This window comes from Melitaea cinxia, chromosome 1 (assembly GCF_905220565.1).
Source record: "Melitaea cinxia chromosome 1, ilMelCinx1.1, whole genome shotgun sequence".
Lineage (NCBI taxonomy): Eukaryota > Metazoa > Arthropoda > Insecta > Lepidoptera > Nymphalidae > Melitaea > Melitaea cinxia.
In genome coordinates, this window is record NC_059394.1 from 16,178,842 (window position 1) to 16,199,823 (window position 20,982).

Below are 20,982 nucleotides of genomic sequence, written 5' to 3' on the forward strand. Positions count from 1 at the left end.
TTCGCTGCAAGAAACTAAATATACGGGCATTTTATATACCTCAAAGATAGAACTAGGTTTCAACCGTCGACATGCGTCACAATCTCGGCGAGAAAACGATAAAGCGACGTCTCGTTACAGGAATAAAATATAGTCTGATTGAATTGGCTCGATACGTACTCGCTCCGTTCCTTTCGGGGCTGCTTTACAGCAAAATTCGTTCAGCCACGAGGCTATCCATCAGTTTTGTAGAATAAATTCATATCATTCCTTTTTATTTCTATAAACAACTGATTTTTTCTACAGTGAATTGAATAACTTTTCCATTCTATTGTAAAGCGAATTTCGTTTTAATTGGTTTCGTATTTCATTAATTAAGTACAACGGCAAAAGTTAAACAAAAGGATTGAAAATTAACTATTCACAGAAAAAATACAAACACTCGTAATACATTATTACAGTATAAGTCAATTGTGTAACATTCATTTAGTAATCGAAGCCATATAAGAGATTATCTCCTTTAGGTCATGCTTTATTTCTGTTTTAACCACCTAATAGTAAAAATAATGTAACGCAATAGTAGATAAATAATATTCCCATTGTATTCCTATAAACCTTATAATCATACAATGTATGCAAATTAATCTAGCCAAACGTAGTGTATTAAGCTCATTAGAATAACATTTTTATCACAAATGTTATGCAAACAATCTGCTGTCCGTGTGTAAATTGTTAATAAATTCGTTACTATGACTGACTGCAGCCGTATGCTTATCCCAAGAAAAGGATTGCTATGTTCCGCAATGTTAACCATAATTATATTGTCATCGCAATCGACGAGCTCATTCTCTCGAGCAAATTAATATTAGTTGTACTATTTCACCATTTGTGGATAATTCTTTTGACGGATGACATATCGTCATACTACAGATAGAAGTTTTTGATGTATTCATCTATTTCACAATCGAATTTCCCTATATTTAGGAGATACTTCTATTCGCAAATATGAATTTTAAACTTGCAGTTTTTTAATTGAGATGAAAGAGGTCCTAATGCCCATTATACTTCGACTTTAACAGTAGTTAACGTCTAATCGTAACTTATTTGCAGAATAAACTTTATCCACTGGCAAAACCGGCCCCAAAACTAAGTAAACTACTAAAATATCGTTACATAAGAAATATGATAGATATTATTAATATTATAATTACAACAAACCTGTCTGTCCATATGCGAAGATACAGGCGTTGTACCCTTCGAAGGCATTGTCCAGAATGTCTCGACCTAGACATTCGAAGACCGTCTTCTGTGAGGCGAAGTTCGGCAGCGTGGGTTCCAGCGAGTAGAAACAGTGATCGAATGCAAATGTCTTTGGTTGTTTCCTAGAAAACAAACAAAAAGTTTTAAATACTGCGTAGAACACATGGTTTTAAAGTTAATGGCGATTACGCCAGTGACAGCAAATTTGGATCCATATTGTGAAAACTGTTTGCATAGGTCATACAGATCTCTATAGAGATATCTACCGTTGAGCGAGTACAGTTATATAATAATTTACCAAATCATGTTCGAGGTTAGAATAGCATGAATATTTTTAAAACAAAATTAAAAGAACATGTATATACAATGTAATTGTAAATATTTCGATAAGGCGCTCCAGAGGTAAAAATTGTTCCATCCTACATTATATTGATTGTATCTCATTATAAGTGGACGTTATGGTTTTATGAGAAATAAATTCTTTAAACCTAAATAACATATTTTGATTGTGTAAACGTGCGACACATTTGTATTTACTTTGACCAAATTTAAGCGAAAGTCTACAAATGATCGTCATTGACATTAAGATAGTAATTTTGTTAATTAATTAGATAGATCTTATGACAGCCACTTAGCAAAAACCATTTCAAAATTGAATTTTGAGACTACCAAAAATAATTAATTTTAAACTGATGAATGATTCTTTTAAGTTAATAAATTCGTTATGACGATACAGATCAATTAACCTTTCAGACATGCTTAATTAATTTATAACTTAAGAGATAATTAGAAAATATAATTTATTTTGGTATTTTGAAAGCAAATTAAGATTAAACCTGTCAATGTTCATATTAACTTATTCAAAATCTATAATTATTGCACAAGTTAGGCTTCAAGAGAACTTTTGAATCGTCATTTTACAAATTAAAATATTAGTTTAATTTAATTAATCATAGAACTGCAGAGAAGAATCGGCAAGAAACTCCGCAACTCCGCACTCTTTAGTAAATATATATGTATTTTCGTATAAAATAACTAAAATTCTGCATGAAATACAGAATAAATAGTAGAAAAATAGGCATGTTCTAGTTCATGAATTAAATTAATTAACGGAAATAAATGTTATTCTATTTATTGTTCACGTATCGTGGTTCTTATCTCCGAACTTTCGCACGAACGTCCACGTTTCGATTAAATTAAGCTAATGGTTGTTGGATACATGACTGGCGTGTGTAAACGCTTTGAATAAACGTGTAAATTAAAATAAATGAACCCTTGACTACTCTTTATTATCAATTTTATAGCACAATATAATGATTTTACTTTTATATAATTTACTATCATATTTTGTTTGCAAAAATTTTAATGTGAGTTTTTGTTACATACTATTTAGTTTCATTTACTATAATCTTAGACACAAGGTTGTATTAGATATGATATAATAAATCTGTTTTCCCCCACATAGGGCCAAGAAAAATATCCTTAACTGTGCATGTGCAAGAATTAATATTATGACTATTTTCTTTAAAAGTATCTTTTTCATACAATACAAGGTCGGCAAACAAGCGTACGGCTCACCTGATGGTAACCAATTATCGTAGCTTATAGACGTCTGCAACACCAGAAGCATCACAAGCGCGTTACCGACTCTACCAATTCCCCCCCAGGAGTATCTCTGAATCTGACATGACATTAGCGAAGTATTAGTATTATATTACTGTCTAAGATCCGAACTAGACATGATCTTCACCCATCTGCTTAATGGATGAAAATTATTTTATATCTACTTTTTCTAATATAGTAAATATTAGAACAATAATCGCGATAGGGTTGGCTGAAAAATTAGGCTATAGGAAATTCAAAATTGAAAAAAAATATTTTTATGTAAATATTCATATATTCGTATAATTGTAACATACTAAAATAGATATAGAATAATTTTTATCCATTAAGCAGATAGGTTAAGTCAATCTCTAGTTCGGTTCTCCTACTATTATATTTATTTGCACAACAAAAAACTATTAAAATAAAAGAGGATGAAGTTAGGAGAATTTTAACGTATTTGTGTGTAAATTACCAAAAAATTTAGATAATTTTAAACTTAGAAATAAAGGGAAACAATCAATCATATGCTCTTATTCTCGTACAACGTTATTGCGAGACAAATAAAACAACAATTGAAAGACAGGCGACGAAGATAGGATGGTTTGAAATTTATAAACATTATATTTCTATGAAATATTTCGAGCCTTTCTTTGTTGCCACAACGTTGTATTATAAAAATGGAATATTTTCAAAACATTTACATAATGTTAACCTGCCACTTTAATCCTGCAAGTAATTATAGTCATGCAAAGGTGAAAATCAATTGCTGTTGCGAGTGTAAAGCGCATTTCTCACACATTACACAGTCAAAACGAAGTTATTCGAGTACACTAGCAACACCTATATGTTTTTTAGGATTGAATTCACAGCACTCAAAAACAAAAAGGCCTCAGGGTATAAAGATGCAACTGAACCCACACATAGGCGGTGCGAAATTCAGGTACACGCACAAGTGGGTGCCTAGTGTATATGAGGTAGGGCACAACAGTAATGATAGAGCACAATATCATTTGACATTCCCCCTATACGCACTAAGCGATTCGCTAGTACATTCTTAATCCGTACGGCAAAGAATGGAACTCTCTACCAGCGTCTATGTTTCCCGAAAGCTATTACCCGGGGATCTTTAAGTCGCGAGTGAATAGCAGGTTACTGCTAGGTAAGCGTGCTCCATCTTAGACCGCATTTTCACTTATCATCAGGTGAAATAGCGGTCAAACGCCAGCCTATCTATGTATAAATAAATAAATAACCATAACTTTACAGAAGACCACAAAAAGTTATGTTGTGTTCCTGTGTTGTGTTGTGTAAAGTAGCCAGAACTCTTGGGAGTGCGCAACACACTATCGACGCACAATGCGCTTTTGATGCTCTTGTTGTTGAAAGCGTTCATAGGTCATACCTTACTTGTTTGTGTGTGTGTGTGTGTGTGTGTGTATGTGTGTGTGTATGTGTGTGTGTGTATGTGTGTGTGTGTGTGTGTGTGTGTGTGTGTGTGTGTGTGTGTGTGTGTGTGTGTATGTGTGTGTGTGTGTGTTATTATTATAAACTTTATAAGTAATCATATCTTGACGAGCCTTATTTAAATATATTTATAAAAGTAAGAATTACTACCTATTATATGATATTTATTCTTCTTTTTCTTTATGGTTAATGGCTTTCAATATGAAATTTATTTAAGTAAAACCTTACAAATTTCAATAGCGATTGTTTTGACAAAGGTTTTCCGTTTATTCATGATTGTGAAATTGTACGTGTAGGTACCGACGCTACTGCATCATGTGCAACAACGTTGTTCGCGATTAGGCCAAGGTCGCAAGTTACAATACGTTTAATTCATCACAAGGCGATTGATGAATGAAATGAAATACAAACTGTCTCCAAAAATTTATATATATGATTGGTTTGAAATCTCTAATCCCACAATGTTCGATTCTATTATTAAAATATTTTTTTTTAATTTGAAAATTATATTTATAAGTAAAAGGTTAAATTTAAAACGTTAAAATAATACAAGGCACCTGGAAAGAAGACTCGTAGAGGTTGACAGGATCCTTAATTACCGGTGATGCCGCGCGTGTCATAAAGTACGTAGTAAAGCCGTATCATTAACTAGAATCAATTACAGTAACGATACCTCTGTTATGCAAAAGAAAATATCGTATTGAATAACGTAAACACTTACTTGTTATTATGTATCATTGCGATAATGTTTCTAATAATAAAATCTAGTTAATTGCAAGCAAGCGAAGTCGGGAGATTTTACTACATGCCTATATACAGGTAACAATTCAAAACAAACTAATCTACATAAGTAATAATAAGCCCCTAAACGTATTGCTAAGAGCAAAATTCGTGAACAGCTAGACCGATTCGACAATTTTTTCGTGTAAAGCACTCTGATACTTTGTAGAAGTTTCTAACGGAATAGTCTAAAAAAATTACAAAAAATTGAAAGAAAAATTACAGACTATTTCATCTTCATACGTTTGATATTTCACTAAATAGGACGAGTCCGTTACAAATTTTGTTAGTTTAAACACTAATTTAACACACAATTAAACAGTTGTTACAAAATTGTACATATCTACCTAACGTACCGTCAATACGTTACATACATATGTACATATATATGTACAATTTCCTTGCCTTATCGACTGCAAGCGAACGTTTTTGTATGCAAATTGTAATAAATACTTTATTTACATTAGAATAAAACATATTTTATACACTCTGTTAAACAAAAAAAAATATTATGAAATCATACATTTAAAAATATATAACTATTAGATTATTTTTAATGATATTATAATATATAATACGAATCAGTGGCTAAAGCCTTATTCTCAAATGTAATTTCGGAGAAAAACTATAGTTCTAAAATTTTTTTCTTCAGATATTATATTTATTTACTTTTTTATAAATAAATAAATATAATATCGGAAGTAAATAAATATTAACAAATATTTTTCTTTTTAATACATATTAATAATTACTTTTCAAATATTTCAGCACATATATATTTTTATTTTAACCTAATTTATATCAAAACAAATCGGCTTTCAAAACTTTATTCTGGAAAGTTTTAATATGTAAATTAATATGCGAGTAGTGGACGAGATAAAGCCACCAATTATGCTAATGTGAAAATATTTTATGCATATGGAACGTATACTATCAAAGATACTGAAAGAATGTTATGCCTTTGAAAATAACGTGTTATTTTTTTTTTAATTAAGAACACATTTTTTTTTAATTTTCATCTTATTTATTTGTACGAAGTTAATTAAAACTAAAGATGTTATAACGACGGTAGTTATAAATAGCCTCTGATATATGACAACATTTAAAAACCAAAGCAAACGCAGACCAAACCACAAACGTAAGGTAGTTAATTAGTAAAACTGCCATAACATAATTCTGAAATTGCTGTACAAAGTCGGTCAAATCGATCTATCGGTTGTAATGTATATAACATGTAATCACTTACGCTGCAGTTTGGGGAATCTCATACATGACTCAGTGACTGTCCGAAATGTCTAGACTGAGTAATTGATTGAGGGTTGCTGTGTTCATCCTTCTTTCACGGGAAACGGATAAGCGATTATGTCGAATATATAAATAGTTCAGATTAAAACCTTCTCCTTTTACCGCTATCGTGTAAAATACTTTTGCTATACTTTTATTTTTATACACACATCATATAAGAAATCAGAAAAATTCTAATAATACATTAAATAATTTATTTTATTTTGGTTACGCTATAATCTTGAAAATGACTACCGATTCCATTTTTTTTAAGTTACCGATACTTTGTGAAACGTTCTTACAGAATGAAAAATTAAGAAATCTAAAGAGAACATAATTATGACCATTTTAAAAAAAGAGGAACATCTTTCGCCTCTAGTAGTACTAAAATAAAATTAATTATTTATTTAATTCCGATATCATATTAGTCATTACCAATCAACTTCATAATCTTATTCTACCATCCTCAATCTCTTACCATTATGATTTATAGTAATGTAAAAATAATGCCAAAAAAGTTATTTGAGCGATCACCTGCTGTGTTCCGTAAAGGCCAAACAACATTATAACTTGGTAACAGCATATCTCACTTTATCGAGAGAAGTTTATCGAATTCGGATTTTATCGCAAAAGCAGTTTTAAGTTTGTTGCGAACCTTATCAGTATAGCAAAGTACGTAGAGCTTTTTCTTCAAAATTTTATAGCTACATTTAAAAAAATAACACTATCTTTTATAATTATTTTATTAATATAATTTAAGTTACAACATACATGTTATCGCTTTACTACTAAAAGGCTAATGAGGTCGTGTTCGGATCAAAATTAAATTAATATTTAATTATTTACTAGCGACCCACCCCGGCTTCGCACGGTTCCAAAAACTATCAGTGTTCCTCTACTATATTATGCATGTAGTATACACGTATACTTTCATTTGGAACAGTGTTTCCCAAAGTGAGCGATAACGCCCCCTTGTGGTCGCTGCAGTACTAAAGGGGTAAGAGGGGCGATAAGAGACCTAGAAAAAAAATGGTGCCGTTATGTAGAGGCTTGGGTGGCGATTTGTCATCATTACATCATTACAGCCTATACAGTCCACTGCTGGACATAGGCCTCCACAAGTTTACGCCACAAATAACGTGAACTCATGTGTTTTGCCCATAGTCACCACGCTAGGCAGGCGGGTTGGTGACCGCAGTACTGGCTTTGTCGCACCGAAGACGCTGTTGCCCGTCTTCGGCCTGTGTATTTCAAAGCCAGCAGTTGGATGGTTATCCCACCATCGGTCGGCTTCTTAAGTTCCAAAGTGGTTGTGGAACCTTGTTATCCCTTAGTCACCTCTTACGACACCCACGGGAAGAGAGGGGGTGGCTAAATTCTTTAGTGCCGTAGCCACACAGCACATTGGGTGGCGATTTGTCATTCAATCTATAAGGACTGTCGACTACAACTTGTGAACATCAACTAATATTCATTAAAAGATTGCTCAAAGGGGGCACTATAAAATATTTTTTTCTCTTAGTGGGCAGTAAACAAAATAAGTTTGGGAACCCCTGCTTTGAAATCACTCTATTTACTAAAGAAAACCGTATCAAAATCCATTGCATAGTTCTAAATATCTAAGCATACAGACAGCGGGAAGCGACTTTGTTATATACTATGTAATGCTATACTTAGAATATACATAATAATATTTCTTAGATAATCTGTAAATTTTGAGATTGCGCTTAATAATAATACTTGAGTTAATCATGACTCGTTCTATGATCACGTTCATAATCACCAGATTCCCGAAAGCCCCAAAAGCTCATTTCTGTCAACAATCGTCATAATGACGCCCACCATACTTCATATTACTACGTAAGGAAACATGTCTTCGAATTTTTACCCCGAGTAAGAAACGAAAAAAAAAAGTTAGCGGTTTTTTCGGATTCACCGTCTATTATCCATTAACGCATTCCAACTACTGGTCTATTTCTGCTCGTCAAACGTCATTAACCTAAAAACAAGAAAGTTATTGACTATAAAATAGTAAGAGCAAAAGTATAATCAAATAATATTTTTATGACTTACTCGACATTAATTAACTAATGCAAAATTAAATTACCATCGTTAAATTTTAATATTGCCGTGTACAAGCGTAATATCTGCATTAAACTATACCTAGATATATATACCTAGATATATGAAGCAAGGACGACGGAAGTGCTCTATGCAGGTTTTCTTTACCTTGTAAGTACTCTTTAGTGTCTCGACTGTGAAACGAATGGCTGGAAATAAAGTAACAATTTCAAGAATAAAAGCTGCATTCTCATTTTTTCTAATAATATACAAAATTATATTTCTACTAATCCCAGTATATTAAAGTAATCATCTAGTGACAGTTACGTATTTCAAAATGTATTAATTTTTCATTAGTCAAAATATTAGAAATGTTATAATAGTTGTTGATGGTGGCAACGAAAATCACAAATTAAAGATGAGTGTAATTTAGTAGAGAAATTTCCTCATGGGGACTTTAACTGGCAAGTATTATGAGCCTTCAGCACATATCACTCATATATTATATCTTGAAGTTTATATATTTAAATTAAATATAAAATACAGAGCTAACAATTGTTGTTATGTATTGTGCAGCTACCCGCCGATAAGTAATGAAAGTACAGTTAGTCCAGACAAAAGTTTTAACTGTATGCATATATGCATGTTCCACAATAATAGTAGCCTAAACTCGTAAAGCTAATCATATGAAGTGTCGTTATAAAATGATATTTTTAACCAAATTTGCAATACATTAAAAATTTACTTCACATTTTAATACAACAGTTTTGAATAATCAAGGTGTGCCTAAAATTTTAATTGTTCAATACTTTAATTAAAATAAACGTTGGAAAGCCGTTACGCGAATAAATGTTACAAACCGTAAGCAGATTCATACCCGAGACCGTAGTTTAAGCAAGGTCAAACGCCCACCCGCCTTTGTATTTTAATCCCCTGAAATGGAACATTTAATCCTCTAAATGGTTATTCGATTACAATACGACTACTACTACAATTTCCAATTTTAACGAAACTTTGTATTGCGGGAAAATATAACTTAGAGCATTACGAGTGAAATGAATAAGTTTGCGTTTTATCGACGATTCGTCTTCCTTAGAAACTTTAAACTCTATATAAAACATCTCTATGTCTAACATCGTTAAATCTAACGTTGAATGCAATGTTGTTTACGGCTATTGTGAGTGAACACACAATAGTCATAGCTGCGTAGAGGAATACTACGCTGCGACAGGACGCCGGAAGAGTCCGCATGTTCGCCTTTGAATAAATACAAGTTGGCGTTTAGCCAGATACTTATTCATCAAAATTGCAATGCAATGACAACAAAATACCCAGTTTTACAAACGATACACCCTGCGCCAGGATGTTTTATGACGCCAATTTAAAAAAGTCATAAGATATTCGATGAGACAAAACGGAATTTTAATACGAACGATGCAGTCGTACGGCGTCCCCATTTCAGAAATATACATTTTTATAGTACGATAAATGAGTAGTTTCAATTTGAATGAGGATTTAATAAGGCTCGGTAAACCGGAAAATTGCTGTTCCACCAAGTAAACTACAGAATCATTAGGATATACGATACCGCTAAGATCGTCCCCAATTGCTACTACATTTCCATTAGCTCAAAGGCTACGTCATTCAGGCACTGTGAAAAATGAATTACAATTTAAGCTTCCTATTACTTTTACAATTCTGAAAAAAAGCACATTTTCATTTAAAAAAAAAGAAATATATTTATGATATCTACACTTTCCCAATAGGTATAATGAATTTTTATAAATCGCATATACCTATGTATTATGTACCTACATATATAATACATACAGTTTGGTTATAAATACTGTCGCAATTAAATAATAACCAAATTATTACATTTGAATTTGGAATCTGTCATTTTTGTATGTTCGTTCATTGTTACTCATTTTGTGATATTTAAATGGGGTGGGGTGATAAAGAGAACCGAATGGCTGTGATTGCATTACACAAAGTAGGTATCGAGCCAAATACAGTTTTTCAAACTCTCCATACGCTTGGCATTAGTCAAATGTTTGTGTTACGGGCTATTGGTAGGTACAATAAAACCTTCTCTGTTTGAAACAGAAAAAGAACTGGCCGTCCACGTAGTGTTCGTACGAAACGGGCGATAATAGCAGTAAAAGAAAGAATTAGAAGAAATCCTGTCCGAAAGCAAAAGATTTTGTCTCGGGAGATGAAGATATCACTTAGAACCATGTCGCGTATTTTAAAAGATGATTTGGGACTTGCAGCCTATAAGAGACGCACTGGTCGTTTTTTAACTGATAATATAAAAAAAAGAATACGTTGGTAAAATCGAAACAACTACTTAAGCGGTACACAAAGGGAGGCCAAAGAAAAAATTGTTTACGGATGATAAAATTTATACAATTGAGCAGTATTGTGACAAACAGTCACCGTATTTATGGTCAAAGCTCCAAGGGAGCTTCCCAATTAGTCAACAGAGTACAACGTGGGCATTATCCGACTTCAGTGATGGTTTGGTGGGATGTTTGCTATGAATGAGTGATTAAGCCATATTTTTGTGAAAAAGGTATCAAAACATCGAAACAAGTGTATCAAGATACCATTCTTAAGAAGGTAATTCAGCACCTTAACAACACATGTTCAATAACCAAGAATGGTCCTTTGAGCAAAAGGCGCCGGGTCATAAAGCTCGATCCACCCAATCTTGGTTAGAAACCAACGTCCCGAACTTCATCAGAGCTGAAGACTGGCTATCTTCTAGTTCCGATCTTACTGGATTATGATTTATGGTCAGTTTTAGAGAGTATGGCTTGCTCTAAGTGCCATAATAATTTGGTGTCCCTAAAAAAATCCATACGATTGGCAGTGAAGAATTTTCCCATTGGAAAAAGTGCGTGCTTCTATTGATAACTGGCCTCAACTGACAGGACTGTATTGCGGCCAATAGAGATCACTTCGAATAAGTCTTATATACTTTTATCTACACTAATGTTGTAACATTCTACTTATGTTTCCAATACTTGACTTATAATTACTACTGTTATAGCGCAGACAACAAAACACTCAATTTAAGCAATTTCACATGATGGTATAATATCCACATCGATATCGTAAAATCTCATTATAACATCGCGCGCATGCGCGCAGCTGCGCTCTCATTGGTTAGATTTTAATGGCGGCAAAATCACTGTGACAATACACGTACGCGTGAATTTAATTTCATAAATTAAAAGTTAAAAATGGATAGCGACGATGATATTTGTACGCCTCCGGATATTCTAGAATTGGCAACAAAATTAACTCACAATCTTTTGCCAGAAAAATCTAGAAAATTATATGAAAAAGAATATAATAACTTATTCCGACTCCTTCTACGAGCTCTACTGCTTGCCCCGCGACCGCTACAGCTGCTGGATCAATAATTAACATTAACTTTCAAAATTGTACCATCCAAAATTTGAACAATTATTATAAATAAACTATTGTCAGCTTTTACTCTTGTTGTTTGATTAATTGCATTAGTGAAGATAAAGTAGTGTATGCAACTGCATATAACACGGGTATTAAAACACTCGTTACTATTATGAAACTCGCTGCGCTCGTTTCATAAACTCACACTCGTGTTTTAATACCCTTCATTATATGACAGTTGCATAAACTACTATTAATGGTTTTATATTAATGTATAAAACTATTATAATATTAATAATAAATTTTACGTGCAATAGAAAAAATTGTTTTTTCTTTGTAACAATATTCAGGGCAACACTATGTATGTACATATATGCACATAAACTCTCGGTAGATGTTCTTATTTTACTACTACTGCTGGACGTAGGTCTCCCCAAATTTGCGCCAAACTTCCCGGTTTTTCGCAATCCACATTATCCTCCACCGGCAATCTTACGTAGAAATTTAAATGGAACCATATGACATGCGCCACTTTTCAATTAAAAAAAGAATAATCGAAATCGGTACACCCAGTCAAAAGTTCTAAGGTAACATACTTAAAAAAATACAGCCGAATAGATAACCTCCTTCTTTTTTTGAAGTCGGTTAAAAATGTCACTAGTATTTATTCATTGTACAACAATGTGATAAAAACATTTATAGCTCTAACCGACGACGTATGAAACTTCCACAGAAGCGGGATCTGACTAAACTGTAATTTAAAGGCAAAACTTTGACAGACATCGTGTAAATTCTACATAAAGCTCGGTGAGCGGTGGGATGTACGGGCACACACATATATACATACAATATATATGGAAATTTTGTTTTACAGAGTTGAAGGTCAGATCCTTTATTTATATTTGCTTTTATTGGCTCTTTTAAAACGATCACGTTAAAATTAAATAGATAAGAGCTTAACTATCTACTCCGATAAAACATTTTGATGTCTACTGAAAATCATTTACAGAAGTGATTTTTTATCCCAATACGGCACTCACGTTGATATTACATTCCTAGATATTAAATTTTATATTATACTCATAGTTCTATAAATAATGACAATTTTTTTTTATCCTTCTACTACTTTACATAATAGATATTTAAGTATATATCCATATTTCTTGGACCAAGGCTCTTGTTTATATTCTTTTATAACGTAACAAACGCCAATCCTGGTATCAAAGGTTATTCAGGGCCTATTTACCAAAAAAAAAAAAATGCATGATGAAGGTTTAACAAATTCTGTATATCCGCTGAAAGTAATTTTTGAAGCTTGCGTAAGTAACGAAAGGGTTAAAAATGACAATTAAGAAAAAAAAACGTACGGATGGGCGTAGGTTTTGATTCATTGGTTGATTCGCCTGCAATATTCTACTAGTAGGCATAACGTCTTTCTCCACGTAGGAAAATGTATTCATTCAAATAATTTTAATATGTTAATTTCTGTGGCTTTAGCCGGACCCAAACGTAAAATTTACACACATTTCAATTACACAATTTTTTTTTTTTGGATTTCTAGAAATTTCTAGTGAACAATTTTCTGTAAGCAGCATTTATTGTTTAAAATGGCAAATTAAAATAACCTATTTGTATGCAAATTACATTCAGGTACAGATTGATAAAGGTTGGCAGATCAAGGCATGAATTAGATTTAACTGAGCACAAAAGTGAAAAAATATAGGGCGAGTTTATCCGTCGAGAGTCTATTTCACATTATATCATAAATTCAATTTGCATTTTGTAAAGGACCTTTAGAAATATTGTTTGGAAGACGTTTTTTTGGGATTTCATTTTTAGGAGTTATTTTATGTTGTTTAATATAGCACAAATTTTTACGTTTCTACAACTTCTTCTTCTTTCATTATAAAACGAATAAATTATTAGCCGTCTGGTTGAAATAGCGTAATTAAAAAACAGCTTAATAGATTTGGCTATTTTTTTGTGTAATAATCGTAGATGTATCGAGTAATGATCGTAGTTTGCATGAAAGAAAATTGTTGAAAGAATGTACTAGAGAAAATGGAAAAAAAACAATATCTAAATAAAAACACGTATCAACAACAAATTCGAAATAATTATCTTCCAACATAGTCTAACATTACCTGGATTATTTGATATTTTAAAACAAACATACTTATTTTTCTAAATGTACATGATTGCCTTCGCTAGGTAGATTACTATTAGCTAGGTAAAGTGGTTTATAAAGATAAATATTAGTATGCTACAAGACTCATGCGATTTATCGTATTTCATTAAACTCATAGTTACAAATAACTACAAGTAGAATCAACTTAGTTTTATAAACTACCAAATAAATATTTTACGCTAGAACTACTACATCAATAGTAAATAATATAGTCAATTCATAAGGAGTCATAATAACGAAAAGCAATAATCGATCGCCATTCCCAAGTATTAGAGTAGCACAGGAGTAAAGCACTCAATATCCTGCCCCAGCAGATTACCGCGTCTCCGAACGAATATATAGGGTGACATTGAGAGTACTCACACTACTGTAACTTTGTATGTGTAGTTATTATTACGACGGTATAACAATTTACGTGAACACGTTCATTAAAGACAGTATAGATCTAATTCTCTATTGTAAGGAACTCACACCGCGTCCGTTAAAGGTTTTTGTCTTTAAAGTATCTCTTAGATATTTAAAGTTACACAGCTATTTACTCCAATTCAGTATTAATTACTTTTTATTAAGTAATCTAGATAAATACGGAAAATATATGGGACATTAAACGTAGATTACATTTGCACCTTACACGTTCACATATAAGTTCTTACTTATATTGGTTTCATATAATAGCGACAATTATTAGATAATTAGAAAGAGAAAACAGGACTTTATTATAAATGAAAGCTGTTACCAAAAATATTTAGATAATCATTTTCAATTCAACATTTACAAATATTTCATTGCCATTCTTTTTACTGCGACGGAGTTTAAAAAGAACATGTTAAAGATACATACAAACATTTTTAGTTTCAACACACTATGATTGTTCAGAGTACTCCAGAGGAAGCTCTTTTAATGGCTTGAAGTAAGAGTAAGTGTCCTCAGTAAGGACTACGGTGGGAAAATGTATCCTAGCTAGTTTTCAAGTGTCCTATCATAGTTCACGGAGACAATATCAACTTAGGGTACATTCAAGTTAACACTGCTCGTTACGCAAAAAGGGAAAGCGAAAGAAAACATTAATTACAACTGACTTACATTGTAATTTAAGCTAATTATTTAAATGCACATTATAATTATCTAAATGAGCGTCTTTATATAATTAAAGTATTATAATACAAGTGCTAACAAAATAATTTTAAACGTGAAAAGTTTGACGCGAGATTTTCTAAATACAAGAAAGCCTAGAAATTATTATTAGTAAATTATAGACCGAACCCATAGCTGTTGCCTGTTGTATATATTTTATATACATAAAAGTATTATAATAGTAAAAATAAAATGATTTCTTTAAAATATGATTAAAGTTCAGAAACCCAATCACGACATAAACCAGCTGTTCTCACTTTCGCTCATGATGTCCTCGTAGACATTATTATCATTGCGGACGCGACCAGAATAGTAAACAATTGGTGTCAAAGACCTTTACCAAGCGATTAGATAACTGTTATTACTAATTCATTTTTTTATATTAATAAAAAATATACACAATATACAATCGAATAATTTAGTAACATGCGTCCCTTTATAATCCACTATCAGTTGTATATTTTGATTAAGTATTAAATGTCTAAAATAATATGTAGGTAGGTACCTACTATCTGTAACTCTTATGCTATAAATAGTTTGCGTGTAAGAAAATATTGAAGACGTTAAGATAATGACTGCATTATAAAATAGTCACAAATGTCAAACAATCGAATAATTCTGTTAATATAATCATCTGGCGACTGAAGGTCAGTGGTTGATCAAAAAAATTCCCCATTCCATCTCCACAGTTTTTAAAGTTTATAATATTTGTTTTTAAAAGTACGTTGATACATTAAAAAAAATAACACGTTATCATCGTACAGTAAAGTCTTGGAAAAACATATTATGCCTTATTACGAAAAATAATTAAAAAATTAATTAAAAATATTGTCTGAGTTGTGTAAAAATAACTCACTTGCCGTGTTTCTCTACTTTTCCCAACAGCTCCAACTTTTCATACTACACTACTACTGATTTTTCCCTGGCGATGTTACCCTATACTTGATGTCATAATTAATTCTATAAGAAGATAGCGGGGATTCGTATCTATTCACGTTAGAATATCATATTTTAATTTATGATGATTAATTTTCAATTAAATTCAAATCCAGACTTTGTGTTACAATCTTTAATAAATAGGTTTTTTTTTTTTATTCGTTATACATATACTTTTATGATAGGTTGTTACTTTCAACGTATATACCTAAAATTTTATGATATTCTAAATACTTTTAAAAAGCGTTTAAGTTAAGCGTTAAAAGTGACTCAAGGCTAGAGCACCTATTAAAATATTTTTTTCTCACTAAGTTTTATACACTATCCAAAGACATGAAAAAAAGCATACTTTCAGCAATCGTTTATATCACAATAAATAGAAACAAGACACAATTTCTTAATCGGCTAAAAGCACGAAAGTTTTCTTCTTACTGAGTTAATATATAAAGCAATATTATAACTACTATTTTCAAAAATTGCCTTTAAAAATTCCTAACTTGTAATCTCACCAACTAATTAGTAACAAATTAATAGATTGAAAGATTGTATTATTTGTCACGGCTACCATGGCATGACTTATAAAATTTATACCATAATCTTCTTTCATTTAAGCTTATTATTCTTGTTCCCATTTTTTTTTTTCTGTTTGATGGACGGCTTGCATATTTATTTTTAGAATTCTTTTCAAGATCGGACAGTTCATTAGTTTTTACTGAAGCTTTTCTTCGTTAAAATTGTGAAAATGTTTGAGTCACAAGAATAAATTGTTTTAAGAAAAAAATTATGGTTAAAATAAGAAATATGTTATGTTGATAAATTACTTAAATGAAAAAGAACAATGGCAATAAATTTTTGTAAGTGTTCTAAAATAGGTGTACAATATCGCCAGTTTATAAATGATTAGGTGAGGGTTGTTTAGACTTAAAAGCTCAAACTTTAAAGGCCTCATTCATTAATAATGTAGTAGCGCCAAAAATAAAGTTAATAGTTATGTCAAAAACTTTACACATTCATGGATTTATTTATTTTTTACACATTCATTCTATCTTGATACATACAGAAAGGAACTTAATGAAATCAGACCAATTTATTATACCGTCATAAATTGAGTATTCTTGTCACATAAATGGTAGCCAAAATAAAATATAACTACACCTATAAATATAATATGCTGTATGTTCAAATTTAAGAAATAATAATTTTATTAGGTTGAATAGTCAAATTATGATATTCGATACTTATAAGGTAAACATCAGCTCGATATTTTCGATTCGAATAAATAAATTAAAATGTGGGCGAGCAATCGCAAAGGCAAGCGGCCTCAAAGCTTGCCTTCCTCAGCATCGTCCGTCTAAAACTGGACATAATATTCGTCTGTCACCTACGCCATGACGTCATCGAGGAGAAAGGATAAACACAAAACGAAAAAGGAACGAATAGGATACGATGTTATAACGAAGGGAGTCGAGGGGGACACAACCGAGCTAAAGTTAAGGGCACAAGAGGTAAACAAGGCGCTGGAGTCGTGTTTATCTCCGTTGGGGAAAGGCACGGGGCGGTGACGTCACGGGCGCCAGAGTGACTCGGGGCGTATCAACTGTGCTCGTGAAGATACGCTCTCGGTATGACGATAATTACACGTGCTACCTACGTTTATAATAATAATACAATCAAACTTAACGTATTTAAGCATAATCACTTGTTATTACTATTATTTAAAACTCACTTCATGTCGCAAAATAAATTGTAATTGTGATTATACATATTTTTGATATGATCGGCGGAATAACATTTTCTAAGTCATTAATTGCTTGCCGTCTACAGATACAATATTTACTTCTACGATATTTCATAGTTTCGGTCATAAACAGAGCGGTTAGTGGGTTACCTGCTCAATATTTTCAGGTACTCAAACTTATCGTTGCTCTAATGAAATTCCAGTAGCGCGGAGCAGCCGACGAGCGTCGACTTGGAAAATTAATATAAATTTCTCATCAAGCAGTATTTACCGCTAAACTTGGGAGTGCCCTGTCGCCATTAGACTTAACTAAGATAGATTCGGTCATTAGCCGCTACAATTAAGACAAATTCAGAGAACCACAGGCGCTAGTTACACGGACGCGACACTTATAGAACTGGCTGAAAGCATTGGATTGGCATAAAAAAGTTAGCGAGTAACGGCGTCTTGAGAGAATGAATTTTCGCAATTATTCAAGCATATTTTTTCACATGTATTATTTTATTCTTATATTAGGAGAAATAAAAATCATAACAGCTAAAAAAACTAACTACGTTTATTCTTCTTCATTAATCATTGCCTTAAAATCTTATTATTAAATTTATACAACAAAAAAAAAAACTATCGATGAAAATTTCAGACTGTAAAGTTTTAAATCTCTTAAAAACAGTCCATTATCATCAGTCATTAACAGTCTACGAGGGGAGGTCAAAAAGTTCGCGGAATGACAGGGAACGATAATGAAATGTAACATTAAACTATTTTTCTTTTTCAATGTATTCTCCCTTAACCCTAATACATTTATTAGATCTGTCAAATAACTTATTAATACCGTCGAAAAAGAATGTTTTGTCTAGGACGTCAAAATAGGCCGAAATTGCCGGCTTCACTTCATCATCGTCACTAAATTTTTTTCCACGTAGTTCTTTCTTCAATTTTGGAAACAAATAATAGTCGCTTGGGGCCAGGTCTAGGCTGTAGGGTGAGTGGCGCAGTTGTTCAAAACCGCACTGGTGAATGGCAGCCTTCGCAACCTGGCTTGTGTGCATGGGCGCATTGTCGTGCAAAAGGAGCACGCCTTTTGTAAGCTTTCCTGGGCTTTTTTCTTTAATAGCTTCTTTTCTTTTGATCTAGTAAAGAAGCGTAGTATTCTTCCGTTATGGAAATACCACGTTCCTTATAATCAATCAAAAAGATACATTCTGTATCCCAAAAGATCGTAGCCATGATCTTTCCGGCCGATTGAGACACCTTAAACTTCTTAGGAGGGGGTGTGCCTTTTTTATGCCGACTCTTGCTTTGACTCAGGTTCATTACCCAAGTTTCATCGTCAGTTACAAATCGGGCCATAACTTCCTCCCTTTGCTCTCCACAGCGGTCCAAAAACTCGCAACAACTTTCGACGTGCTCGCGTTTTTGATGCGCAGAAAGCATTCTCGGAATCCATCTTGACTTGACATCATAGACTTTAGTCATGTATGTGTGTAGCGTGTTAGCCTCAATCGGGCGTCCAGGTCGGGGCTCGTCTTCGATGAAGTCCCTCCCTTGTTTTATAAGGGTGTGCCATTTATAAATCATGGCTTTCCCAAGAGCGGAGTCCCCATAAACAGCTGACATCTCTTGAAAAACGATTTGAGGTGTCTTTCCTTGTTTGGTGAAAAACTTAATGACGGCACGATATTCAGTTTTCTCCATAGTGGCTAGTTTCTTCCCGATTGACTTGTTTACTCGTTGATAACACAAAAGCTAATGACCCGATTAGGCTGAAACTTAGTGTAGATACTAACAATGAGTCACACAATTAGCGCCTACCTGGATGATAAACTCACCCTCGCTAACCCCGCCATTCTGCGAACTTTTTGACCTCCCCTCATATGACTAGCCCGTTGGCGCAGTTTGTAGTGGCCCTGCTTTTTGGTCCGCGGGTTGTGGGTTCGATTCCTGCCAAAGTCTGGGTGTAATATTTATATTTAAATATTTATATATATTATTTGTATGTATATTAAAAAAAAACTGTTCTAACAGTCGAATGATACCTGTAACCGAAGCATTAAATTACTTATCATAGGAACAGACGACCGTGTGTGTATAAAATATTTATTTATTATTATCTAAACAACTTTCTCTGTAAAATGTAATGGTTCTTTAAACGACAATTTACGATTTTTTCTTTTATTTCGTTTAAAAAAATATATATATTATAGGTACCTAAATTGGAATGAGAAAGCAATATTTTAGTATTCTTTTACATCATTAAATATTCAGTTACCTTTGGTATTATTCTAAAGATATATCGTTGCTGAGACCACTTTATCTCATATGCTTTAAAAACATTATATTCTCTTCGCTGGAAATTCGGCCTTTTAATAAGAAAATGGCTATCTGATCTAACATGGCTGAGCTTGTACTATTGACGAGAAGCACGCAAAGCTCGCACGCACGCACGCGCGCGCTGGAGCACGCACACACGCACGCACGCACGCACGCACGCACGCACGCACGCACGCACGCACGCACGCACGCACGCACGCACGCACGCACGCAGGTCCGCCCGCCCGCCCGAGCACGCACGCACGCACGCACGCACGCACGCACGCACGCACGCAGGTCCGCCCGCCCGCCCGAGCACGCACGCGTATACATCCATATGCATTTCGTAAAAAGCGGGTATTTTAATATTACAAACAGACACTCTAATTTTATTTATTTGTATAGATTAATATACTAATTTGTACAGTATTATACCTACTAAGTTCTTTAAATTAAAACATGGATGTATTTGATAATTTTCTTGTGATTTGTGAAAAAAAATCAGCAATTATAAAGAATGAGTATAAGTATTATTATTTCAAAAGTAGTGAACAAAGAATTTTATAAAAGGTTGAAAAACTTACTATATTTTTTGTAATTTCTAAAAATTAAATATCCTATTGCCATTCATTAAACTAAAAATACTTAACCCTCCGAACAATTCTTTTGAAGTATTTATCCGAATCACCCTTTCAGCGTACCTGTAACAAAAAAAGGGAAATAATTGTTAAAACATGCTCTTAAAGGTCACATTATTCGAATCCTCTTTAAATAGAAAATATTTATTCAGGATTTTACAAATAATAAAATTTAGCTTTCATTC

The 20,982-nt window shown here is 32.8% G+C and overlaps 1 protein-coding gene across 1 annotated transcript in view; it reads right to left on the reverse strand.

Moving 5' to 3' along the window:
- Positions 1 to 20,982, reverse strand: part of LOC123654360 (kinesin-like protein KIF13B) — a 174,828-nt gene that overhangs the window by 88,524 nt on the left and 65,322 nt on the right. The window contains exon 3 of the mRNA XM_045590272.1: positions 1,198 to 1,361. Within this exon, the coding sequence (XP_045446228.1) occupies positions 1,198 to 1,361 (164 nt within the window). The remainder of the gene's footprint in view (positions 1 to 1,197; positions 1,362 to 20,982) is intronic.